Here is a 27,879-nt window from a genome sequence, read left to right as displayed (position 1 = left end):
GAAGAGCTTTCCACAGTGCAAAACTGTAAAATTAAACTTACACATTTAAAATATGTTTTCTTAAAATATTGTGCTGTCAATATATCCACTCCAAAACTACTGTTCTGTTCTGGTACCCAGGCACCATTATGCTTGCAGGGGTAGATCTGTTGTATGGGATGTAAAACAATAATGAAGAATTAGGTCTCTCAGTTATGATGACAAATAACTTCATTTCTGCTGTTGATTGTTAGCAACAGTTTTAACTTGAAAAAGGGGTGTCCGTGGTTTAAGGACCTCTCTGAGGTACCCTGAGGCAGCCAGTCCTGGAGCAACCAGTCATACTGGCAGCAGAGAAAGGCACCTCCTGGGTGCAGAGGTTGGTGACTGCAGAAGTGGAGTGTTGGCTTCCCCATTGTTCTGAGCCTTCCCCTGCCTCTGACAGGCTTGGATCATTCTGTATTCATCTGCTTGTTCTTTGTACAGGGCTCCTTGTTGGTTGTCAGGCTTCACCTAAAAATTTTTGTCTGAATTAACATTGCATGAAATCTGAGAAATAATAGTCCAGCTTCTCTGCCTACATGTATTGTCAGTGGCCAAATACTGTAAAATTGGTTGCGAATCTAGGAGGCATTTTGTTCATAGGCCTATGGAAATGAATTATTATAGTTCAATTACATTTAAAAGATCCATTTTAGATTGTTGGAGAGATTTTACCTTTAAGGCAAAGCTGTTCTTCTCAGTATTGTTGACCTTGTTGCTGAAACCAAAATCACAAAGGTCGCAGTGCTCTATATGTGCTGTGGTTCACTGTGCAGAAAGCATCTCTCTGAAGAGGCAGCAGTGGAGAAGCTGAGTAAGTAGAATTTCCACAAGGTATTTTGTTGCCTTTGGCTACAGTTTATTAAAAGCTACAAAACTAAGCCTTGAAAAGAAAGACAAGTGTGATTTGTCGTTATTTGTTGATGTGAATTTGTACCTAGGTAATATTCAGAGAGTGCTCATGAAGACATTAATGATTTTTGAAAGTGATCTTTTTGGTAGTTTTAACCGCAGTCATCTGAAGTGAATCTTGAAAGTGAATTGCTGATTATTTTCTTGTATACAAAGCTCTGTTTCAGGAAACAAAAAATATTGTTTGACTGGGCTGAATAACTGACAGTAGTGCGAATTGCAAAGGGACGACATCAACACAGACTGAATATTCAGCCTGGATGCTGACATTTTTAAAGTATGCATAATAGTTGGGAAGAACAAGCACGTCTCCTGAGACTTGCTGGGATGAATCCATAAGAAGTATTAGACTATGACCAGCTTTGTCTTACCTATTTCTTTAGACCAAGTGCAGGTTGCATTATCCATCCTCTAATGTTTTTGTTGGTTGTTGATAGCTGGTTCTGCAGAGATGTGCATCAGTATGACCGCTGAGTTCTGCATTTATTTACTACATATTCATTGTAAGTTTTTGGATACATGCAGGTTTAAGTGTAATTTTACAAAGCAGAGTATTACGGTCTGCTACAAAGCAGACAAAGGAATTTCACAGAGACAGAGGCTGTTTTATTTCTTTAATCTAAACTGGTTAGCATCCTGCAGCTGAGGTAGCAGAGCATCTTCAATATATGTTTAAGTACACTCCTAAATTTACTAGGAACCAATAGAATTTAGAATGTGCTGTACTTGTCTGGTTGGCAAATCATAGAATGGCTTGGGTTGGAAGGGACCATTCAAGATCACTGAGCTCCAACCCCCTGCCGTGGGCAGGGCTGCCACCCACCAGCTCAGCTGCCAGGGCCCCATCCAACCTGGCCTTGAGCACCTCCAGGGATGGGCCACCACAACTTCTCTGGGCTGATGTGCCAGGGCCTCACTGTTCTCTGAGTAAAGAATTTCTGCCGAACAACTAATCTAAATCTCCCCTCTTTTAGTCTAAAGCCATTCTCCCTTGTTCTATCACTAGCAGAACATGTGAAAAATCAGTTCCCCTTGTATTTATAAGCTCCCTTCAAGTACTGGAAGGATACAATGCGATCTCCCCAAGGCCTTTTCTTCTCCGGCCTGAACAAGCCCAGCTCCCTCAACCTTTCTTCATAGGAAAGGTACTCCAGCCCTTAGTATGTACCCATTGTGTATGTTTGGAAGGCAACTGTGTGGGGTCTAAAGGAAAGGAGCTGGATGGCAAGTGTGTCACCTCAGGGCATGCTCAGCTCTCTGAGGGGCATGTAGTATGAGCGTGTTCCTTTGGTTTGAACAGGACTGTTCCTTCATGGAAATAAATGTCTCAGTTGTATTTTATTCTGGATAAAGACTATTGCATGTAAATACATATAATTTCTCAGCCTAGGGTACAGATGGTCAGCAGCATCACTTCCTTCTGTATCATTCACAGTTCTGCTCTACCTTCAACTGGCTCTTTACCCAGAGCAGGTGGGCAACTGCTTCTCAAGTAGGTGGTTTGCTTTATGCTGGCTGTTTGGTTCTCAGGCAGCATGGCTGCAGGTGGGTTACCATAAAGCAAGGAAGTATGTTCCTGAGTGATGTCATAGCTAGATTGTGCATGTTGTCTCTAGGTATCTCTGAAGACATTTGTATTTGCTCTATCTTGAGTGGGAATAAGGTAAGATACCTTCCATTTACTGCAGAATAAGAATGTTCATAGAGACAATTACCACAGAATAGCTAAAAGTGTAAACTGTACTCTGACTACCTTGCAATAATGAATTCAGACATACTCTTCTAAATAAAGGCTGCCAAGATGTCATGCCACTGTTCCCTTGTGTGCTCTGAGAGCCTTTCACCCTCAGGACTCAGTGCCTGTTCAGTCTTCAACCTCTGTCTGGTTCCAGCCCTTAGCTGGGATTTCCACAACCATTCCATGCTGGAAAATCCTTAGCCCTCCTTAGGAGGGCTTTTAGCTGTCATCAGAGCAAGCATTCCACACCACTTACCTTGGAAAGAAATATTCCAGTTATGTGAGCACTGTGTTAAACACTCTGAGTTTATGTTTTCATCATCTCACTGGCTTAATGACCTCAAGACTACTACCATTATATCCTATCTCTTTTCAGAAAGCTCTGTTTTGTTATTTTCTCCAAGGCAGCTCTATTTTCAGTTTGATATGCCTTCAAAAGCAAAAACTTTGAAATATGTTTCTTTTATTTATGCAAACTTCTGCAATTCCCTCCATTTTTCCCTTTAAAAGCCTAGTCACTGAAGGTCTACAGAGCTCAAAAATATCCATCCACCTGTGTTCCTGGGTGATGGGCTGCTATTAAAGCTGAGCAGCGTGTTCTATGTTGGAGGAAGATACTCTTTTCTGTATTTCTCTTTCTGTGAATTGTGAATAATATCTTCAGTGAAGATGTGTTCAATAGAACTGCCTGTTAGAGTCCTCATCCTCTGAACTGCATAAATGGATTACTTTGGTTAATATGAGCACATGGAGTGTAATCTGATAACTGACCAAAAAATAGGTCTCGGATAGAAAATAAAAATAGTCCATATGGGGAAGAAAATAATATTTATCTTAGAACTGCCTCACAGTTCTAAGGATTTTTTAAAAGCTTTTAATATGATGTGAGGAGTAATAGTAGCAGTAATAGTTCTCACTTGAAAGCAAGCCCCTCTACTACCCTCCCCCCCACCCCCCCAAAAAAAAAAGAAAAAAAAATATTTTCAGTAAGCAGAACTAGACTTCCAATTCTTCAGAGTGGAACGAGGCTGGGGGTTTATTTAAATCCTGAAGAAATGTATTAGGTTGTACTGAGGGATGCTATGTCTAAAACAGATTAGCAGAATTATACTGAGACAACCAAGAAGATACATCATCCAGGCACATTTAAATATATATGGTAACACAAAGGAAGAGGAAAAAAACAGACCACGAATGGAAAAAATCCTGTCTCAGCAGCAGGCATTTGTAGCTATCCCTGAGATGAACGGAGTGATGGGACAGGGCCATGTGATGGCCCTCTGCCTGGCTGGCTAAAAATAAGCAGTGTGCACACTTCATATGCATCTCTCCCTGTAGTGGGTGGGAGGACTGGAAAATCTACACAGGAGCAGATGCTCCACCCTTGTGCTTTTCACAGCACCTGCCAGCTTCTTCTTCCTGCCCTTCTCAGAGGGAAGCTACACTTGAGAGGAAGGCTGTGTTTGGTTCTTAACCCCTGTATGATGGCAGCAACTCTGGGGATGGAGCTGAGAATTAGTGGATCTTCTAAAAATGTTATTTATCAGCATTTAATTGTTTTCAAGGGTAATTGATTCAGGCTTTAATGTCAAACACTGCACTCTCAAAAATCAAACAAACAACACAGTCTCAAACAAGAATATTTGACAGATTTATTCACACAGTAAAATAAGAAATCTGATATCTTGTGGCTTATTAAAGTAATTTCTCGTATTTTGTCGAGAATCTTGCCAAGATGGAGAAAACCTCCTTTCTTCCTTTCACTCCCACCACCATTTCCCCCCCCCCCCCCTTTTTTTTCCTTTTCCATCCCCTGGTCAAAGAGTATCTATTGATAGTTGTCCCACTGAAGGTTGCTGAGTTTGGTTAATTTTTTTTTCCCCCACTTATGTGCAAACAATGTCATTTGCCTATAAGATGACGATCTGTGGTGAAAACTTTCTGACCCATCTCTGTAGGAATACAGTAAAAGTATTTTAGCTGCATGTTCTGAAGGCTCTGAAGCAAATATTTTGCCTTTGAACAAACATTTGAAATGCAAGTCAGGAACATTAGGTGTTTATACATTGGTAGGTGGATTCAGTGGCCTTGAGATATGTTGTGAAGTTGATTCTTCTTCTGAACTAAATCAAGTGAAACCCCTCTCATGGCAGATATACTGTAGCAATGCAAAATAAGCATGAGAGTAGGACTAAGCACAGAGACTTTCTGCAGGTTTCCTTTTACTCGTTCACTTCTTCAGTGTGTGAGGGACACAGACACCAGTAGGACATCTGTCATGACAGCAGAAAGGGAAGCAGGGAAGGACCACTCTGGGCATTTGCTCTGCCCAGCAAATGCGGATCTCTGGGTATGTGGATTTATTTCAGGTATGCATTATAGATTTCCAAAGTATATGTTAAAGGCTATAAGTTGTAGCCATAATAAACAGTTTGTAGGCTCGTGTAGTGGTGAATACATGTAGTCTACATGTGGGACATCAGTAATTTTTTAACTTGCTTCCACAGTAATAATCATTAATATATAATCTTGTTATGTGGTTATATTCAAGAACTAAAATGAAATTTATGCAGAAGGTCACCATTTTTAAAATTCTCTTCTCCATTTTGATTTTTTCAATGTATCCTTTCTTCAAATCCATTGTGTCTTTCATAGCCTTTTCTTCTCTTCATTCTTATCCATCTATAAAATACGTGGAAGTCCCTAATTTTCTCATCCAGAAAGTCACTGAGCCAGTGATGTCCTGGATTTCTCATACCATCTTTGCATTGTGATAAAGTTCTTCCTATTTCCCTGTGTTTTGGAGCCCTTTTCTGCCCTCAAATTCTCTTCTTAACATTTGTGCAGATTGCCATGCTGCTCTTCCCTTCATGCTTGTGTCAGATGGAGTCTACTGTCCAAGCAATTGCTCTCATTCCCACTCTGAGACCATCGTCCTTCCTCATTTTGAAGGAAGCCTTAACTAATAAGAAAGGGAAGCACTCATTCAGATGAGTGGTAGGCTTCCCAAAGCCTCTGTGCAATACCTGTTAGTGAGAGTGACTCACAGTCTGTGGAACAGAGCCAGAGACAGAAAGATGTCCTGGCTAGCTTGGCAAAGTGGACTGTATAGGGGAAAGATAGACTGTTTTTTGTTGGTGATGGTGATGTTTTTTTCAAATAATATTAGGAAAGATAGAACCATTGTCAGGTGGTGAGCCAATCATCATTTCCTATTGCTTTAATTGCATTTCTTCTCTCATTTAGCATCTCTTAGAAATGATGTGATGACGATACCACTGTCTGCCATTGCTATATTAAGGTGTTTCTTCCAAAATGATAAGAAGTGATGTCATTCCTGTAATAGAATTGTCACTGAGCTTTAGAATTGTTTTGGTGACTCAGGGCAAAACATTCCAGCAAAGCTGTCAGCTCAGACTCAGCAAAGAATCAGGCAAATAACACCACAATCTTTTCAGTTCTTGTGCCAGAGATTAATATAGAAACATGAAGAATTTGAAATATATGAATAAATCGGGATCTGTTCTGTGGAAATTCTGCATTCCAGAGGGACAAATCAGAACAGGGGCAGTGAGGAGGAAGGCAGTGTGGTGATCCATAGGACTGGAGAAGTGTGGCACACGGTGAGGAGTGTAGATATGCCACACATTGAAATATGGTACAGAAATGACTGAGCTAACTGCCACTGAGCTGATCCAAAAGTGAATCAGTACAGTGATGATAGCTTGGTGTTGAATGTTGAGGAAAACTGGCTGCCTTGGTGACAGGGCTTATCAGCTTGAGAGGAATGTACCAGCACATCTATACGGTGCCTAGTCCCAAGGGCATGCTGGCAGGCTGTCCCAGTCTTCTTTGACTTTTTCACATTGCCTACTGTGCTGTAAAACAGGTGTGCCATAAAAGAGTTCAACTTGATTAGCCAGGCAGAATGGATATTAACAGAATGAATGATTTCCTTCTTTCAATATAGCACTAGCGAGATAAAAACTATGTTTAATCTAAGGAACAGTTCTGGTAAGAGAGAGTGAGTGATAGACTGACTAGGAATGCACTGAGCCCAGAAATCAGAAATAATTTTCTACAAGGGCAGGGATGCTTTGGGACTGCCATCTGATTGAGTAGCTATTAAAGGGGATTTGGTCCATTTCTGAAAAGGGCCAAGTGTTATGCACGCAAGTGCAAAATCACAGTGGTTCTGGAGCTCCCTTCTGTCCCTATGTCCCTGAATTCCACAGTCCTGTTCAAGTGGCAGTCAACAATAAATTCAACCAGATGAAAAGTTGATCTAACCTAGTACCCTGTTCGAGTAAGTGGATTTTTATTTTGTAAAATGAGTTAAAATTGTAAGGAGGCCATCATACTTGCAGTGATTTTTTTCCATCATGTTCTAACATTGAAGTCAAGGATTTTTTGATTCATGTATGGTTTGTCCTTCACAATATCTAACGGAAGTGAGCTCAGTTTATTATTACAACAAAATGTTCATGGCATCCAATGTTTTTATTGTGAAAGCTAGAGAATAATTTTTCTCAGCTCACCTTTTCCATGAAATCCATGGTTTAATACATCTTTATTACATCCTTCCTGAGATATTTTTCTAGTTCTACCATAGCTTTTGTGATAATAGAAGTAACAAGGCTGTGGCCTGAATGTATACAGACTTATTTTTTTTAGTAACTCCTAAATTCCTGTTTGCCTTTTTAAGCACTGAAACATTTTTGGATTTCTTTTCTGGTGATGCTGACTAACACCACGTGTATATGCATATAACTGTGTTTTCCCCTCCTCCCTTCTTGCATTGCAGTTATTGACACTGAATGGCCTCTGGCATTTTATCACCATTCAGTATTGAATCATCCTCTGAAGCTTTTCACAGCCAGCTTTAGGTTTCCTCAGCCTGATAATTTTGTGTCATCTGAATTTGTCTTCTTTTTTTTATTATTATTATCTGTCTACTTTTAATTTATGAATACATTTAAGAAACCAGATCTCTCACAGCTAAGCCAGCGTCAGTGAATCTTGATACTTTCCTAATGTGAATATTTCTCTGTGAGGAAAAAAGTACAGGCAATATAAAATCTGACCTATTACAATTGGTCTCTTCTTTTTTTAGTTCTTCTCAAAATAATCTTTTACTGTTTAGTTTCTTTTTTTATTTGCATATATACTTATTGCATAAGTAGATGCCTTTTAAATTCCTTTTCAGGGTGTAGTTCTGCTTTTCAAAGGACACACAGGATAATGGGAAAACAAGACAACAGAAATTCACCAGTATTTGATGATTTAGTTATCACATGTTGAGTTTAATGTCTCTAATTAACTTTTTTATTTCATCTCAGTATGAGATCCTGAAACATACAGACAATTGAGAATGATTGTCAGGCACGAGTATACAGAAAACTTAATTTTTTTGAATGCTGGCATGTAAAGTTCTCTTTGGTTGTCTGGTTACAATCTCCTATTGGCTTAATCCAGTATGCTTACTTATTAAGCTATGAATACCTGCAAATCCTTTAAAGGATTAACTGTATCTGGATGCTAAGCTTTCAAGGCAGTTAAAAATAACTTCAAACTGATGCTACTGACACACTAAATATTGGGCCTACTCTACACTTTATGCTGTGTTTGCTGCTGCTTTGCTGGATGAAATACTGTCTGGAGCTGCTTACAACTTCTAGGAAGCTTTGAGTTGACCAAGTGCTCTTGAAACCCTCTCTGCAAATAGCAGTCGCTTTCTGTTACAGCCTGCAGAGAAGCAGTGTTTGCTTGCCTCATGAAAAATGCCAGTGGCCAAGGACGTACAAGGCAAAAAAAGAAATTCAGTTTTATACCCATCCGTGAAAAAGAGGTGCCCTGCTCTGTAGGAAAGGCCAGGACTTACTCAAGGTGATCTAACCAATTACTGCAGTGCAGTCTTCTGCCTATAATGTGGCTTTTGCTAGCTGTTATCACTATCCTCAGATGTGGACCTTTTTCATATTTGTAGTTATTCTCATATTCTAACGCAGTAAGAGTGTGTATTCTGCATGCTGCTAGGTGTTAGGAATGGAGCCGAGCAGACAGAATCCACTACAATGGAAGACTTGCAAGGAATGCAGAGTTTCTCTTGGTACTCCAGAGAGTGCATGGCAAAGCAGTATGTTGCAGTGTGTACAGTCTGCCTCTATGTCCTATTATTCCCATGGATCATCTGGGAGGAGGAGTTGGCCATCCCCTTCTTCACAAATCAGAAATGTTAAACTGTGAAATATGTGACTATGGAAACTTTGAGACAAGGTTTTCCAGGAAAGTGTTAGAGGAAAGCAATGTTTGTGCCACTTCTGTTTCCCTGGGTAGATGCTTGAGGCCTAGTTTCAAGTCATCAGATACCCTTTTCTTCATCCCCTGGAACCAGGACTAGTACTGACACACAACAGAGACATATAAGCCAAACAGCTCCTCAACTTGACTTGATATTTATACACCAACAAAATAAAAGGCTGCTTTTCACAGAAGATGAGATTTCTCTATTTCAAAAATGTTGAACTCAAACTACATGAAAAGTTTTAACTCAAATAGGATTGGAAGCTTCTTTTGTTGCTAAAGTGAAGTAAGACATGCTTATCTGTGGTGAGAGATAGAACTTGCTCTTGAAAAAAATTGCCAGCCTGCTACTCTGCTTAAGTTTAAGCATTCCTACCAAAGACAGCATGAGTCACATTTTTAAACCAAGACACTTTCTCTCTTGTGCTAACAGTAGATCGCTATAATCATCTTGCCACAGTGTGGCTCACGTCATTGTCTTCTGTCATATATTTCCTCTCTGATGTCTTGCACTGGTACAAGGATCTAGCTCAGACTCAATAAGCAGTATAACCCTGTAAAAATTAGTATATGTTTCTTCATGTCTAAAATACTTCTGGAGACTGAATAAAGTTTGTATTGAGGCAACTTCATACTAAACTGAGTCAGATTGTATTATCCTTTCAACTCCTTCTAGCAGAGTGATATCAACAAAGCTTGGGAGAGTGATAATGAGAATGAGAAGTAATGGTTTCAAGTTGCTCCAGGGGAGGCTCAGGTTGGATGTTAGGAAGAATTTCTTCTGAGAAAGAGCAGTGAGGCAGTGGCACAGGCTGCGCAGGAAGGTGGTGCAGTCACCGTCCCTGGAGGTGTTGAACCATGTGGATGTGGCACTGAGGGACGAGGTGTGTGGGCATGGTGGGGGTGGGGCTGGAGGTTGGACTAGGTGATCTTAGAGGGCTTTTCCAACTTTAATGACTCTATGATAACATTTTTAATCAATCATTGTCTGCCAATGGCCTTTGCCTTCCTGAAGAAGTGCCATGTTAAGCAAATACTTTGCTTGTAGGATTTCGTCAGTGTCTCGTCAGAGTAGCTGCAAAATTGCCATAGTGCTCACTACTGCACTATACAGGCAACAGCTGTCAACAACTGAGCTATCAGGTAGATTGTATGGTTCTACCTATTTCAATGCCAGTTTTTCTAATTAGGTGTTTGTTCCTTAATATGTATTTTTATTTGAACTTGATTAAATTTTACTCAGTGTGGAGGGAAAAAATTGACTTTTATAAAACGCATTTGCTAATACAATTATTTGATACTGCAGTATGAATAGAAACACTCATTTCCATGATTTAAATAAGAAACGCTGTGGAACCCAGGCCTGTCAGGCTTCCATCAGAAGCTTACTGGTCCTCTGCCAACTTGCCTACCCATCTGCCTGGCAGGCTGTCTGTCCTCCCAAACACTGCGGCTGCCTCTGTGCCAGGGACAGCAGCACTGCCAGAGCTGCGACTGCGTGGCAGAGGGACTGCCTCTCCACCTAAAGTACCACCCAAAGGGCCCCCAAAGGATGATGTGACGTGCTGTTCCACACAGACAGCCTCCAGGCACGCTGCTGGGCCAAGGAGCTTTCAAATCTCGTGCCAGCTTTCAGTAGTTTTCTGAGAAATTCTTTTATCAGTGGACATCCCTTCCTGTCAGTCAGGATGATTTTTGTATTTGAAAGGAGGGATGTACACATTTAATGCATCACTCTCCAGCAGTCCTGCTTCAAAGGAACAGGTAGAAATGACACAAAATGCAATTGCGTGTCTAGAGGAATGTTACCTTATAAATCAGAACATGGCTTCTGACAGAGCATTATATTTTGCCTGGGTTTTGGGTTTTCTTTTAATCTTAGCAGACATTCTTGTTCCTCCTACAAATCTGAATTTAGGTTCAACCAGACCTCAGCAATGTCATATGGACTAGCACTTTTTAACCAGTTAGCAATTCTTGGTATTTGGTACACCCTCAGCATTAATAAACTACTGTGGAAGGACTGTAATAATAAATAAAAACTGATCTTGATAGATTTTCTCCCATCTTTTCAGGGCTGAAAACAGGACAATTTAATAGCACAAGGCAGTACTAGTTAAACTGGGGCTGTAATTCTTCATTTTTGTATAAAAGCACTAACCACTGCTACACCAGGTTAATAATAAAATCACACAAAACAGTTTTGCTTTCTTTTTTTCTGTTTATTCTTTAATGGTTTGCGACACTGACGTGTTAGAAAGGATGCCTTTCTTAAAAGAGCTTGCTCCACAAATAGTTCCATTCCATAGTAGTATGGGTGGTTGGAGAAGAACTTTCTTCTGCTCCAGGTAATATGTGTGGAGTGCTATCAGATGCCATATAAATATAAAAGCCTCTCCATTGCATTGAATCTAAACAATGATATTGAAAGAGGCACAAAATTAATGTAGCAAAGCAAGCGTGATAAAGAAAATATTTTAAAAGACTGTTGTCTGGAGGTGATAATTTTTTTATAATTACCCTCAAAGAAATGTAATAAAGAATTTTTGATTAACATAATACACTAGACCATAAGATAAGTGATGCTTCATATAATTAATCTGTGAAATAGAAACAATGATACTCCAGTTTGGTAATAATTTACTTCATGGCTTGCCCTTAGAGTTAGCATAGCTCCATTCCTGAAGTTAGTCATCAGATAGAATAATGGGCTTGGGATATAGGTGAATAATCTTTTTGCTTTTACAATGCTATCCACATTAAAGAGCTGAAGAATCAAACCCTGCCTTCTCAGGTTGGGCCAATGGCTTATCTAAAGCAATACAGTATGAAGGTTGGAAGCACTGTAATTTGAAAGAGATATTATTAGCTCTTCTGTTTCTCAGCTAATGTGATATAGTGGATTGGAGAGGGCTGACCTTGTTGTGCATTTAGCAGATGCTTTCAGTGAGCTGTCCAAAATGAAACCAAATTCAATTGATTTGTATCTGTACTATGCCAGCCTTATGTGTATTGAAAACACTGGAGCTATGCTAATAACAAAATCAGAACAAAGTAAAGATAAATCATACTGATTCTTGCTGAATGAACAAGCCGCTTCTTATTGATCTAGTTCATTTTGCACCCGTCAGTATCAAAATGTTGCTAGTATGTTTCTCACAAACCTACATGCCTCAACATTTACAGTCTAAAAGAAGTTGTATGGTTGCTCCCTGCCTGCAGACTTAATAGCATATCAGATTATCGTGACAGTCATATTTTCAGCTACACACCGGCATAACTCCAACTGCATAGCTATTGACTTTGCAAGGATTGAGATACAAACTTAAAGTTAAGCATAGGCTTAAGTGCTTCATTAGTTTGCCTCTCTCTCTTCTTCCTCTTGATATCGTGTACGTATCTATATATATTTATTCATTCTCAAAGGCAATGTATTGACCTCTCACCTAGCCAAAATGTCTATAATCTGATAGACTGCGTTTCAGAATGAATGTTTCCTGGTGAATCTTCCCCCAGTTTCATGATGTTTGTGGTAGATACAAATAAAGTCCTCCTTGTCTGGGGCTTTTGTTTTAAGTCTCTTCACGCTTATTGCAGGTATGGATGCCTGTTTTTCATTATGCATTAAAAAGTTTACAGTAAATATTGCTAGCTGTAAAAAAAGTTTTTAAAGTTAATTACATAACAGCTCTTTTATAGCCTAAATGTCATCCCCTATACAAAACATAAATGTTGTTGCACAAAGAAAGAAATGCTAAAATCATGACTGTAGGCTGTGACTTTAATAAACAGTATAGGTTTGCTTAATACTTAATAAATTAAGAGAAATTACTGAAAGTATAATGTCATATTCCTGTGATATATTTGTCTTCTGCAAAATAGCATTAATTGACAGTAATACTTATTTGGGCATTCATGCCTGACCAAATGAACTCCAGTTGGGGTTATTAGGCTGTCTAGAGAGTAATGGATGTATTCAAATAAAAAGATTCATAAACGCTCTAATTATGTTGACAAATCAGAGAACTAATTGGAAATATTAGGATGGATTAGAATAAAATATAAATTTTAATCATATTTCCTAACTTTTTTTTCCTAAGAAGGCTTATGGCATGTCCATATGTCTCTTCTGTACACCTGTATCTTTTTATCTGTACACTTTTAGTATTCGCTAGATGTGCTGTGGTTTCTCCTGATGCATGTGTCCTGTAAGGCAAGGGACAACGGAATCAAGAAATAAACATCTGACCGTGTCACAAATCCAATTAGCTCTGACAAGGCCAGTAAAGTCAAGTCAATAACAAGTCTGGAAGCAGCTTTGTATTTCAGATCATACTGGAGATGGTAGGACACCAGCTGGACAAAGCAAAACCACTCCAGGCACCTGAATTTTCTGCATCCAAGAAGACTGACTTATAGCCTGGCGAGATCACAAGTGCTGTAGCATTTTCAAGTGTCAGATCTCATCTCTTCACTGTTTCTAAGTAGTGGAGAGGAGGATGGAAGCATTCCCCTCACTGAATATAAAATGTGTGCTAATGTCATTGCAAGGTAATGCAGTGAAGCAGAAATCACAGCAAACATCACACAGCCTCTCCTCGCTGCCACCACCATGTCTGGGTATGGCAGTACCCTCGTTTCAGTGCAGCAGCCTTCAGGCAGATTCTGGTGAAATTCTGGCAATTGTCTAATCCCAGAGTCTATGCATGTTAAATGCAGCTTTCCTTATTCTAATTGCTGACAAGTAATTTTGTCCCATTTAGTGAAACTGAGCCACCGATCTGCTATACTCATTCCTGGCTGAGATCTAAAAACATAGGTGAATTTTTCATCTTGAGCATAACAGTGTCAGTCTGGTGATACTCCTTTGATGCTGGCCAGATTACTTTGGATTTTATCTGAGACAATAATCCATTCCCTGACTTCCTGACTAGAGATCTAAATTCTTCATTGTTTCTGCATGTTTCTAAACTACGTAGACTATTTAGTTCCTTTATGTAAATCAGTTAATCCTATATTACACTTGGAAGTTCTGAAGCTTTCTCACTCAAACCTAATTCACAGTCATGCAGTATGCTCAACTAAAATGTTCTCTTCCCATATACAATTGAGTAATGTAACAAATAATAAAGACCCATCAAGTATAATGCAACATTCACCATTATTACTGTTGACTGTTGATATTTGCAGCTCATCATAACCTACTTTTGTAGTTGCCAGAATAGTCAAACATATGGTTCATCAGCAACAATATGGGCCCTAAAACTGTCACATAGAGCTACTTCAACTTTGGGATGTCAGAAGGAATCTTTCTTCTGGAAGCAGTGTGCTAACCAGGGTTAGCTCACATCTTGCAGCCACTCTGCAGCTGAGTTGCACTGCAAATTTCTCAGCATTTTTTCTTATATTTCTATTTGATTGAAATTTAAATTACATTCATTTCAGCAATTTTTTTTTCCCCAAAGGGATATTTTTCAGACTTAAAATGGGATTTCTGGTCTGGAAATAAGAAACAAATACAGCAAAGTGATTAGGTTGTTATATTATTGGATTTGGAATAGGAAGCTGAAATTGTTTCCCCTGAGTCCTAATTCCATGTTTCTTGACCATAGGGTACATGTTTGTATGCACTGCATCTTCTAAATATTTTCCTTTGAGTTTTATTCCCACATAGAGGCCAAAAAGAGTCAATACATCCCATATTCAGCACTGTAGTGCCTGATTCCTGGCTAATTGTGCTGTTGGTCCCATCTTTCCTGACACTGAGAATTTAACGTGGGGTAAAATGGGTACATTTGTTTTAGTTGTCAGGATGGTCTCAGAGGTCACAAAAAAGAGCAAGGAAAAAAAACCACGTGCAAAATGGCTTCTACAGATAATTAAAAATTAAGCATTTTGTCATGCTTTTACATATTCCTAACTACACTGAAACCTGATCTTCTCGCTACAACTTTGGACACTAATAAAATTTAGCAAATGGATACAGACAGTGCATGCAGTGCAGGCATATGCTGACATATGACTTCCATATGTCAGTCCACAGAGATTCTACAGCTCCTGAGACTGTTTTGTTCTTTAAATAGCTTTCCATCCTTTTAACATTTTGGACCATTTTTCCACTCTCATTGTTTTCTTTCTTCCTTCCTTTAATGCCACATTCATTTATAAGTGATTTGGATTTGGCAGAAAGGACTGAGGGGAAGAAGGTAAAACAGTTTTCAGAGATTTCTACTATAGACAAATATATCTGGAACCCAAAAGACTGATGTGAACTGTTGAAATAAAATAAAACCTGCATTAATCTTAATAAGTAAATAAATAATTATATGGACTGAGATTTTAGTCCTGAATTTATCCAGGGTCATATACAATATTTTACTTGGGAGCTACATTTAATCAGTTTTTGATTATTCATTGTTAATTAATTTACTCAGCAAGTTAAAATCTAATCTGAAAAAGATAAAGCCTCTGTATTTAATAGCATATCATCAAATCCCAAAGTTTTGAACTGGAAGCAGCCTGAGCCTTACTGTCTTACACAGAATTTAATCAGAGGACCATGGGAGCTGCCAACAGTGTGTTTCCTGTTGGTTTTCACAACAAAAAAAATGGATATCTTCATTCATGTGATCTGCAGATGTACAGTATGAAAGCACTGAGATGTGAGTTGCACAGAGACCTGCTATTTTAGGCAAAGAATGGATAAACAAACCTTGTACTGTCTCTTCAAAAGATAATTCCACCGGAGCAGTCCAACTCTTTAGGAAAACTGTGTGAATATGAAGTACACTCAGCCTTACATTCTTCAGTTCATAAAAGCTTTGGAAGGAAAAAATTACTTCAAATTAACTTAAGTCCCCTGAAAACTTTAAAATAAAAGGAAGCATAATGAGAACATACAAAAAGGAATTACTGCACTGTGTCAATGTATGTACAGAAAAACTGTACTGAACACATCCTTTGGCTTTTTTGACAACTCATAGTGTTGATCAGCAAAATGCTTCATTTGTACCTTTAAAGAGAAAAAGAATTGCCTGAAACGTCTCAGGAAAGAAGCCATCTCTTCCTGATATCTGGAGAAATGCTGAGAAAGTAACTATGAAAATATGCAATTAGTAAGAATTTACGTATCTTTTCTGATGTACAGATTTTTTCTGCCTGGAGACATAACAATTTCTCACCAAACACTGGCTTCCTAATGATTGCAATACCAAGGGCATTGAGTGTTGGGCTTCCCACAATCTGTATGTTAGCTTATGCTGGCACAGGATGAGTGCTTAAGACTGGACTGCAGAGCCAATGTTTGCTCCAAGTCTCAGAGTCAACACAGAGTACATTTGCTTTCTACATCTTGAGGTCAAAGTACTCTGTGATGTGGAAGGGCATAAAGCAGTGCTTGATGTGTTGGACTTAAACACATACGTCAAGCAGACATCTTACTATGGTGAATAAATCTGTTTGGTTCGGAATCCTTCTGTTGAAATAAAGTCTCTTCTATCAATTTGAGGCTTGAAGTGGACACCAAACTTTCACCAGCTTTAGGCTTCTCTACAGGGAAGTGAAGAACCCAGAAAGATGGGTGATCTTTTCACAGTTTCCCTTCCTTGACCACATTGATTTTTAGAGAATTCTAACTGGATGCACAGATTTCTTCTGGATGACACCAGAAAGGGGAAAAGTTGTGGAATTCTATAAAAAAACATATTCTTTATCATAAGAAAGTCTGAGAACATAACTCAATTCAGGTGATCCCAATATTTAAACCCATTAATGGAAAAAAACTGTGAAGCTAACATGAAAGACGGAGAGAAAATGTATAACATTACCATAAGCAAGCAGAATCAGAGCAGATATAAATGAAATAGAGGAGTTAGGTGATGCCACAGGGGAATTAATTACCAGGTACTGTATGCTTTGAGGGAAACAATGAGAACATCTTTTCAAAAGGGGAATCACAGAAATGTATTGAGGCTGTGGTGGCACCAGCTCTCTAACTGCCTCCAACTCCACTGATCTGTTTCCCTGTGGTATCCTGGCTCCCAGGAGCTCTGTATCCCCTGCTCCCATCACATCCCCCAGGGATGGTGAAGCCCCATCTGCCTCAGCTCATCTCCCAGGCCCTTCATCCACATGGTAAATGTTGCTGGGAAGATGTTCTGCCTCTCCTTGTGTCTGTTGAAGAAGGTGTCAGAAGGGCTTACTTAAGGTGTTTGTCTTGCACTGCTGCTGTGGCTGCAGGATGAATCCACCATTCCTCCCTCACAGCACCACCATTGCAAGTTCCAGTGTCAGCAAGGAACAGGACCAGAAATAATACACTGGTATCTGTCACAGACAGCAGGAGAAAAGTTAGCTGGCTTCCACCAGCAAGGACATTGGAGCCTGGTGTGGAACAGACCTGCATGAGGCAGATCCAAGCAGAACATGCTGCTTCCCAGCAGTCTTACAGATGGGGATGCGATGTCTGGTGTGAGGGCTTTGGTTCCACAACGTGTAATGGTACTGAGCCAGTTCCCCCCAACCCAAACCAACCTGTGAGAGTGTGCCAGGGGTGTGAAGGACCTCAGCACAGCTTCTTACAGCCATCAAGCCTGCTCCTGTTGCTCCAAGTGAGTTGCTAAAGTAGACATAGCCCATCCTGGTTTATTACCTGCCTGCAGATGGAATAAAAATTAAATTAAAAATAAAGTCTGCATTACACCATCATTTTCCAGGAAAATATATTCCATAGCACTCTGAAGGTGCAAATACTGTATTGAAATGAGATATATTTTATTGGCTTTGATGGACAGATTCGGAAAAAGAGGATTACCAAACTGAGACTAATAGCTGCATTCAATGTACTTACATTTACACTACTTTACGTTTTAAATAAGAACTCTATCTGCAGGGGGAAATGCAGGCCTGGAACATGCCTTGTTTTATTGCATAGTGCCACCTAGGGGTTGGACGCTTCTAAAGTTTAGAGGGGCAAGAGATACGAAGCCCTATTAGTAGCAGGATAGGTGTTAACCTAATCACCTGTAATTTGGAACTTAGCAAGAAAAATAAAGTGCTGCCAAGATTTCTATACTATTGTATCTGGCCAAATAATTGTAGTTTTTACAGTTCTCTTTGGAGCTGGCTCTACTCTTACCTTTCTTTGCAGCCCGGCAGTGATGGAGGATGTTGTAGATCCTGATTTTCTCCCCTATGAGCCAGGTTTTGCTTGTATGTGATCAGCAGGGATGTTATCTGCTGCTGCAAGACTGGGGACAGGATTGCTGTCTTGCTGGTTTTGAGTATGCAAGGACTTAAAAGAAAGCCTTGAATGAACTGTGATGGTTTATTTCCTGAAAAACTAAAACTCCAAAATGGGAGTTTTAAATGTGTGGGGTTTTTTTGTTTGTTTGCTTGCTTGATTGTTTTTGACACAGTTTTTATTCTCTCAAAGGACATTTGATTTTATTCTGTATCTTCTTCAGCAGGTGGCGTACCTGCCTCGCTGGAATCAGATGCATGTTCTACTGTTTGCTCACGTGCCGAGATCCTCAGGCAGAATAATGCAAACTGTACATATGTGTACTCAAGAACTTCTCTCCCTCATCCTTGGAGGAAGGTACTGATGTTATTGCTATATTAATTTTTCAAGAAAAATATCAGTAACATCTTTGATCGCATGACCGTACACTGGACAAAGGGCATGTCTCTTCATTAGCTCTCACATAACCATAAGATTTGATTAGTAATAAGAAGGAGGAAAAAAATAGTTTATTCATGACAAGTTCCTTACCAGCATAAATCATTAATAACACTAGTAAATACATACACACATTAGGAGGGCTTGCTGTTACAACTTTATTGGCAGATGTTCTCTAACACAAACATGGGTGGGCAGCCTGGGCCAGCAGCTGTTTCTCACAAAAGAAATACATCAAATTCAGAGGCTTGGAATAAAATATTTCTGTAGAAGGATTGTAGGATTTTCTTGTATATATGTCCAAAAGAAAGCCTGAAAATCCAGATAAACTGAAGAGGAACTGTAAAAGTTGTGATTAATAGAAGTCATTAAGCACAGGTTGGAATATTCAGACTTACAAAAAGAGAATCACTGTACTCTTGAAATTCTTCAACTAGTGTTGTCAAAAATGTGTCGTTTTACAGAGCTTGGCTCATAAAAACCTCTCACTGTTTGAAGGCATTCAGAGTCAGTGACATTGTATGCATGTTAAATTCTTTCTAATTCTATCCCTTTGTTAAACAAAGTATCACCTTTCCTTACAAACCTTCCCCTGCATTGTGTCAGAGAGTAGCATTAGGGAAAACAGAGTAGCTGGATGCCTGTTTCAGGAATAGAGCAGCCAGCAGGAGCAGGGAGGTGATCGTCCCTCTGTGCTTGGCCCTGGTGAGGCTGCACCTTGAATGCTGTGTTCAGTTTCGGGTCCCTCACTGCAAGAAGCACATCGAGGCCCTGGAGTGTGTCCAGAGATGGGCAACAAAGCTGTGACGGGTCTGGAGCACAAGTCTGATGGGAGCAGCTGAGGGAGCTGGGATTGCTCAGTCTGGAGAAGAGGAGGCTCAGGGGAGACCTGATTGCTGTCTACAGCTGCCTGAAGGAAGGCTGTGCTGATGTGGGGGTCGGCCTCTGCTCCCAGATAACAGCAATAGGATGAAGGGGAATGGGCTCAAGTTGTGGCACTGAGGGATGTGGTCAGTGGGCACGGTGGGGATGGGCTGGTGGTTGCACTAGGTGATCTTAGCGGTTTGTCCAATGCTAGTGATCCTGTGATTCTGGCAGGAAATCCTTCTTCCACCAAACTGGTTCTGTTGTCCACTTCCCTAAGGATAAATTTCATCCTCAAATCTTTATTGAACATTCAACAGGCATGTTACGGTGCTGTTTGCTTTAGATTGCCTGGTCTGTCTTTGCAAATGTTGACAGCTGGCAACAATGTCAAAATCATAGAAGGTAGAATCCAGTGATCAGAACTGGGTATATCTACACTTACAGGTATGGGCAGAAAAGTGACTCGATGTAAATGAGGAAGGAGGGGAAGTCCTGGAGAACCAGACCTGGAGAAACAACACACAAAAAAGTATTCCTATGTTAACAGATGGCAAAGTCCTAAAGGCTCATCTCACAGGAACTGCAGCGTGACGGTGGCAGCACGGAGAGCCCACCGATGGGAACTCACACCCCTAAAAGGGAACCGACGCCAACTGCCCTCAGCAGCCAGGCTCCTCAGGCTGCGGCCAGGACTGCTGAGCCGACAGAGGTCTGTCCCGGCAAAGACGAGCGCTTCAATACCAGCTGCCGAAGGGAAAATCCCCTTCCAGCGCGAGATCCCCGCGCAGCCCTGCACTCCCGGGCGCCGGGTGAGCTCGACAACATGGCGGCCCGGGACGCGGCGAGGCGGCGAGGCGCACGCGCACGGCGCCCCTCCCGGGGGGAGCGCGGCGGCGTCGTGACGTCAGACGCGGTCCCCGGCAACGGCCGCACGTCGGCGGGCGCCGGCAACCCGGAAGCGGCGGGCGAATAGGGACGGAGCGGCGCGGAGGGGACCGGCGGAAAAGTAGTCCCGCGGGCGGCGCGGAGCACGGCGGAGGAGCGGGAGGCGTTCGGCGGAGCAGGGGAGGGCCTCGTCCCGCTCGGCGCGCTCGGATCACACGGCGGCGGCGGCGGCAGAGATGGCGGCGGACAAGGCTGCGGGTGAGCGGGGGGAACGGCCGCGGGCCCGGGCGGAGGGATACGCTCTCGCGCCCGGGCGCTGAGTGCCGGCACGGAAGGCGAGGGGCGTGCTGCTGCCGCGTGTCCTTCCGCCGAGGAAGTAGCGCCCGGCGGGCGGCCGCGCGACCGGCTGAGCCCGCGGGCTGCCCGCCTCGGTCCCGTCCCCGTCGGCCCGGCCGGAAGGGGGAGCGGCGGCCGCCGGAGCCGTGCGGGAGGCTCTTCTCCGTCCCAGAAGAGATTATCCCCTGCTTCGGGAAATAAAGCGCTCCGCAGGTGCCGCGGTGCTCGGCGGCACGGCTTGTGCGGGACGTACGGGGCCTGGGAACGAGGGGCCCGGGGGCTGCGGCCGCTGGCGGTGCAGCTGACAGGTGTGAGGAGAACGGCTGCGGCGCTCCGGGCAGATCCCGGCCTGCCGGGGCGGGAGAGGTGCCAGCTGGTGCTGAGCAGCAGGCCGGTGTGCAGGCGGCCTCCCTTTTCAGGCGGCGATCCTGCGCTCTCCCCGCCTGCCGCTACCGCCGCTTTCCCCCGCATCCTGTTGTCCCCTGCGTTCTGTTGTCCACCGCGCTGCAGCTTCTCCAGTGGGAGCAGCTGCTTACGCACACACAACAGAAAGCCTCCGTGAAGCACGCGGTGTTTCTCCTGGGCTGCCCCTACGTTGCCAGCCATGGAGATAGCTTTACCACCCGCTGCTTTTGTTGCTAACTCATCTGCCTTCTCCAGATGAAAACACAAGCTGGTTTTTACGTGCTTTCCTGGGTTGACCTGTTTGCCCTGCGGTCAAGAGAGCGGGAGTGCTTTCCTCCTCCCGGTTTAAGTGGGTGCTTCCAGCATCTGGCAGCAGGCAGCTTTTAGGTCGCCTGTTGGTGAGATGTCTCACGATGAAGATCGGCTGAAGTCCTCCTTTAAGTACGAGTGGTAGGATTGCTGTACGTTAGAGGGACCTTCAGCTCTTCAACAGGTTTCAAGGAAAAGGATTGAAGAGCAGCCAAAGTGGTTTTGTCGCAGGAAGGAGCTGTGCTGTCAGCTACTTCAGCTGGACTTTGGGTTTGTTCTTAAGAGCTTCCAGTTCATATTTACAAACTCACTGTCTTTAGTGATTTGTAGAGTAGATGCAACTCTTCAGTTTACAGCCATGAAAGTGACTTTGTAAGAGAAAGAACAGCCCTGCATTGTTTAAAACAGTCCCAGGTTTCATTTTTGTCTTTAAACATATGATATAGAGGCGTAGTGAATTCTGTAGACCTGCCCAGATGCTTCCCTAGGAAATACGCCATGCAGCTGTGTAAGTGGCACGTTTCCTAGACAGCTAACAGTCTCTTTCATTTATTGTTTGCTTAACTGAAGACATGTTACTTCAAGATTCAGACCTCCACAAGCACCAAATTGCTTGTTTGATCTGCTTGCAGACAGAGGCAGTACCCAGTACTGTGCCTTTGGCTGGCCCTACCCAAAGCTCAACCTGTGTATGTGGGCAGCTCCTGGCCAGGCTGAACATTAGAAACTTCCCGAGGTTTGGATTCTCACATCTCTGCATTGTTGTTCCTTGTGCTGGTGTAATCTTGAAGGCCCAGTGAGCGAGTAAAGCAAATAACTTATCTGTTAGCACAGTAGTTGGAGGGAAAATGTGTTTATTTCTTCACTGCTGTTAAAAAGGTCCTTGAAAGTCAGTGGGTTCTGTATCACAAATATTAAGGAGGAGTCAGATCTGTTATGTGTTTAGAGTGAGGAGAGATGCTTCTTGTTCCTTTCCTTTCTCTCTGTGAGAAAACTATGGCATATCAAAGCTTTCTGAACTTTTCTGACATTTGTTTTCTTTCTCATTATGGAAAAGGTTCCACTGGTGAATGCGTTATGTGCAGTCAGATTTCATAGCAGGTCTGTGTAGTTCTGTAGCACCCTAAGGGTCCATCCTTCCTGAGTGTTGGAATTACTGAGTTTTGTCCAAATCACAGCCCATTGCTTTGTAACTGGCTGGTAAAAGATGGTTGAGATTTAACATCTCAACTTCATGGGCATCTTGATGCAGGATGAAAGCCTCAAGCAACAAATATATTCTTGCTGAAATGTATGATTGCATAGGATGAATAGGATGATGGAAAGGGTTTCCCTGCAGGAAGTACAACCCAGGAACTGGTTAGTGACTCTGTTCTAATCCTGCCATGGTTGTTACCCCAGGAATGTCCCTAGGCCTGGTTATTATTGTTGTCCATCTTCATAAATAAATTTTAAGTGTTTGTAGCCACTGAGTAGCAGATGATTCAGGTATGTTGGTGCTAATGGGGAGTAGATTTTGTGGTGGAGCTCGTAGAGGAGTGTTTTCATTCTGTTGGTGTGAAAACAAAGCAGAGTTTGCATTACATCCTTTAATTGTAGGAAGAGAAAGATATTGAATATGCAGTGCCCACCATACCATTAACATGGCAAAATGTGGGCTCAAGCAAAGCCCCTGTTGTGAGAATTAGTTATCTGCAGTGGAAACCATTGCAGGTGTATAATCTTTGTTTCAAAAACATAAGATGAGCATATGAGCTGATGTTTCCAGATACAAGCCAGGCTGGTGCAATGCCGGTTGTTCTGGTTTTCCCTCTAGTAGTTTTGAATTTGATATCAAAGAAATTGAAGACAATCAAAACCTTGTTAGATTACTGTATAAGTGCTCAAACCATAAAAAAACAAATAAACAAAAAAAACAACCAAAAAGCCCTACATGCTGTACTGGTTTTCATCTAGAAGGGAACATAGAGAAAATACTGTAGCTATAGTTTTGCTGTATTTTTCATGTTGTTCCCTCAAAGCATCCATTGCTTGCTGCTCAGGAAGCAGCATATAGGATGCCTGGGTTTTAATCCAGTGCAGTGGGATACTTACTCATCTTATAATAGGTGGTCTTCACTATAATTTTATAAAGTCTATTTCTGCTGTCTGGTTGCAGCTTTAAAGTGAAATCTAAAATGTATTCATTTTCAGTGAACTTGCAGGACGTGGATTATTGACTGAGAGCACAGTAGGGTTATTGGGTAGCTGGATATGTTGTCTGTAATAGAGCAACAGTGTTACAGTTAGGTGGGAAGCTCCTCCTGCTGGCAGGAGGATCCTGAGAACTGGCACAAACAATGTTTCTTGAGCTGAATTACTTCTGTTGTGTTTACAAACTTTTCTCTCATCCTTTGTCAGACCAAGGTGCTGAGAAGCACGATGGAACGGGTACTTCAGGGATCACTGATCAGGAGAAGGAGTTGTCGAGCAGTGCATTGCAAGCCTTTCTGGTAAGATACAGCCAAACCATACTTCTCATCTACCACATAACTGCTAAACTAGCTTATAGCATTTTTTTTTCTTCTGGTTTTCTTAGCATGGCTGAGAATATATTAGCAAGTTATGATACTAAAATCAATGCTTGTGTTACAAAGCTGGCATGTACATTTTCATAGAATCATAGAATCGTATCGTAGAATGGCTTGGGTTGGATGGAACCTCAAGGATCATCAAGTTCCAACCTTCCTGCCACATGCAGAGTTGCCAGCTGCTAGATCAAGTACCAGATCAGATTGCCCAAGGCTCCATCCAGCCTGGCCTTCAGCACCTCCAGGGGCAGGGCATCCACAGCCTCATTAAATCACTTTTCAGAGGAGCATTGTACTTTGGCCGTGTTCTTTATTAGGCAAGTTTTGTATTCTTGAATAATTCATTCAGCAGCACAAATTAAGTCTGTCTTAGGAATGTTAGGAAAGGAGTATAACCCCTCTTCTGCCCAGCTGTGTTAAGCAGGCATCCAGGGGCTAAACTGTAACTCAGTCTCTCAAGATGAAGTAAGAGATGAACATAAAGATGGGCCAGGAATTAGACAAGCAGCTGCTCAATGTACATTTGATGGAGACAGATTATGAAAACTGAGGAAATAAAGAATCTTGAAGCTTGATATGATTGAAACCATCAGGACAACAGTTTTCATAGAAACATGTTTGTAATAGTTAATTATTCCATTTGTTCTTCCTCCACCAAATTGTTTTTCAATTTCAGTTAGGACCTCAACTTTCTGACTGCTTCTCATACATACTGTGAACAATGAAGTTTTATGTGGAGCCATTTATCCCTGTTGGCCAGGGAAATCCTCCACTGCTCTCTAGACTCAAAAAGTGGAGGAGACTACCATTAAACATTATTGACTTATTAAAACATACATTTAAACTAATCCCTTTCTGATACATGCTGTTTCCAGGCTGGAAATTATGATGCCTGTTTGCAACACTTAAATAACCTTCAGGACATAAACAAAGATGACTACAAAATAACTTTGAATACTGCAGTTGCGGAGTTCTGTAAAAGTAACCAGACCACAACAGACAATTTGAGACAAACTCTGAACCAGCTGAAGAACCAGGTAATGCAATCACTGCATGGAATTTTGATATATAAGCACTGTTAATGGTAATGGGATCTTCCAATAAAATAGGAAGACAAGGTTTGCCTCTTCCCTTTATTAGCTTATAACCGTTACTGCCCTATCTTTAGGCTAATTAGTACTTTTGGGTTATTTTTCTAAAATGAACATTTGATGCTTTAAAATCATAAGTATGGAAAGCTTAAGAATAAACAAGATTCTGTTCTGTGGTTTTTTTTTTCAGGTTCATTCTGCTGTAGAAGAAATGGATGGTTTAGACGATGTTGAAAATAGTATGCTTTACTACAATCAAGCTGTTATTTTGTATCATCTGCGTCAGTATACTGAAGCTATATCAGTTGGAGAGAAGCTGTACCAGTTTATAGAGCCTTTCGGTGTGTAGGCAGAAAAGTTTTGTTTGTGCAGTAATGAGGCAGAGTAAATTATCTTCCTCTGCTTATCAGAAAAGTGATTTGTAAATGTACATAACAATAATAAAAAAGAGAGGCTTAGGAATGATGAGTAATCTTTACTTACAAGGGCAACATTTGAATTTGGGTGGGAAGGTGCTTCAGAGACATTTAGCAGATGAGTATAACAAAATCAGAACAGATATTTGACAACTTCAAGAGCTGTTTATGAAGCGACAGGGATGAAGTGTTTGTGTGTGGGGGTCCCAACAAATCCAATAAGTGTAATGCTGTTTCTCTCTCAGTTCTCAGTATGCCTATGTGGAGCTTACTCTGTGAAACCAGCCATGCAGAGATGTGTTTGTATGGAATCCTGGAGTTCTGTAAGATTCTGTGTCGGCATATGGCCCACACTGGATCTTTGGTGCTGATGTACTTAGACCAGTACTCAGAATCAATCAACGTGAAGTGCATTTTAAGCTGTCTCTGGTCTTTGCTTTCAAATGACATCAGTATGAAAGAATTACCTCATTGTGTTAAAATACTTATCTGTGTGATGTAGGTGTCTGCATCTATTTTTTTCTTATGTAATATTCTGATTTTTCTCATAATGTTGTGTATATGCACTTTTCTTAAATTGGTTTTCTATTTTTTTTGTCCTGTGATTGTGTTTGGATGGATTGGTATTAGAACAGTAAGATCTTTTCTACTTCTTTTGTTTGATACAGAAGAGAAGTTTGCCCAGGCTGTGTGCTTCTTGCTTGTGGACTTATACCTGCTGACTTACCAGGCTGAGAAGGCCTTGCATCTCCTTGCTGTTCTGGAAAAAATGATTTCACAGGGCAACAATAACAGCAAGAATGGGAAAAATGAGGTAAGCTTAAAATCATATGAATGCCACTTTACTAAAGGTATGTTTTTATTAAATCCAAAAATAGCCTTTTAGAATATTTCAGAATTTAAAAACTGTTAGAATGTCTGTAACTTCAGACAACTGATACATTTTAGTAAACAAGTTAATTGTGTACAGTGGCTGTATGTTCTCTCCATTCCACCCTTTTTCTGTCAGGGAGCTAAAAAGTATCTCAAGTCAGACTTGTATTAGAAAGTCAGTTGCCTTCAGTGCCAGATATACTTGTCTTGGATGATGATTGTGTGATACTCCATGTTTGAAATGTCAGTGTCAGAGAGGAAGTACAGTTAGTGCTGCAGTCATCATCCAGGACTGTTTGAGAAATCAAACATTCCTTTAATTTAGTGTCTGGAAGTATGAGGCAGACTTTCAAATGCAATCTTCTATTTATACCATTTTGGAAAATAAAATAGAATGAATAGTGGCTTGGAAGTAAAAAGTGGACACTTCCAGTTGATGTAATGTCACACTTAAAATAAAACTTTGAGCATATAATAGTTCTATTTGAGAAAATATGGAAAAGATAATCAGAAGCATGCAAATTATCTTTCTGAATAAGAGCATTCTTAAAATTCCTCAATGCTAGAGCAGATTAGCATAACACTAACTCTCATATAGAGCTCTGTACTTCGTAGGCTGATGTGCTCATCCTTTGGTTTTGATTGCAAAGCTCAAGTTACAATTTTTTTGTGGAATATATGGATGTTTTTGTGGTTTTTTTTTTAACATTATTGAATACTTTCTTCCATTATTGAATTTTCTTCCTTAAAAGAGATTATTTTCACCAATCACCTTTCAAACTCAGTTTACAGTTTCCTTCTTAAGCTATTAACACTTCTTTTTTTGCTATTTCTTGGTGTGTTTTTTTTTTTTGACAGTCAGGTAATAATACAAATAAAGATTCCTCCAATCAAAAAGCTGAAAGTGGAGCTTTAATAGAAGTTGCTAAATCTAAGATACATCAGGTGGGTGTATGTGTGTGATTTATATAAGAATATCCATTCAGTCCTCCTTAAAACTGAGTGCCACCTGCCTCAAATCTAGCTCAGCATGAATTGTGATACTGTCACCTTAAATTTCATTTTGTAGATCAGAAAAATGGATTTAACTGACCTTTGCCTTTTTTTAAGATTCATGTACAGGAGAAACTGACCTAAAAAAATTCCAATTTCAGTCCCTATGTCTTAAAATAATTTTGTTAAATTGCATTTAGCTCTGATAATCTTACATCTGTTTGACTGCAAGACAGTTTAAATCACTGAGGTTTTATTTCCCAGTACTGCTCTTTGGGAAAATGGGTGAAAAAACAAAATGCTTCACTATCACCTTTCACTAATTGGTGTTGTCAGTTGAACAGGTAAATGTCTGGAAATTTACACGTTAAATTATTTTAATTAATTTGTTGTTTTATGTGCTGATGTTTTGGCATTTGAATGTAGAGCTGTTGAATGTTGGCCATTAAACAAAATGCACATTTGCTTCTTGTAAATATGA

At 40.9% G+C, this 27,879-nt stretch overlaps 1 protein-coding gene across 1 annotated transcript in view; it reads left to right on the top strand.

Moving 5' to 3' along the window:
* Positions 1–20,455: 20,455 nt before the first annotated feature.
* CNOT10 (CCR4-NOT transcription complex subunit 10) overlaps positions 20,456–27,879 on the top strand; it is a 28,914-nt gene continuing 21,490 nt past the window's right edge. The window contains exons 1-6 of the mRNA XM_031590267.2: positions 20,456–20,663; positions 23,856–23,947; positions 24,901–25,062; positions 25,307–25,457; positions 26,201–26,346; positions 27,264–27,350. Coding sequence (XP_031446127.2) covers positions 20,642–20,663; positions 23,856–23,947; positions 24,901–25,062; positions 25,307–25,457; positions 26,201–26,346; positions 27,264–27,350 — 660 coding nt within the window. The 5' untranslated portion in view covers positions 20,456–20,641. The remainder of the gene's footprint in view (positions 20,664–23,855; positions 23,948–24,900; positions 25,063–25,306; positions 25,458–26,200; positions 26,347–27,263; positions 27,351–27,879) is intronic.

The sequence above is a fragment of the Phasianus colchicus genome, chromosome 6, assembly GCF_987193195.1.
Source record: "Phasianus colchicus chromosome 6, bPhaCol1.hap1.1, whole genome shotgun sequence".
Taxonomy (NCBI): domain Eukaryota; kingdom Metazoa; phylum Chordata; class Aves; order Galliformes; family Phasianidae; genus Phasianus; species Phasianus colchicus.
This window is presented reverse-complemented; position numbering and strand designations above follow the sequence as displayed.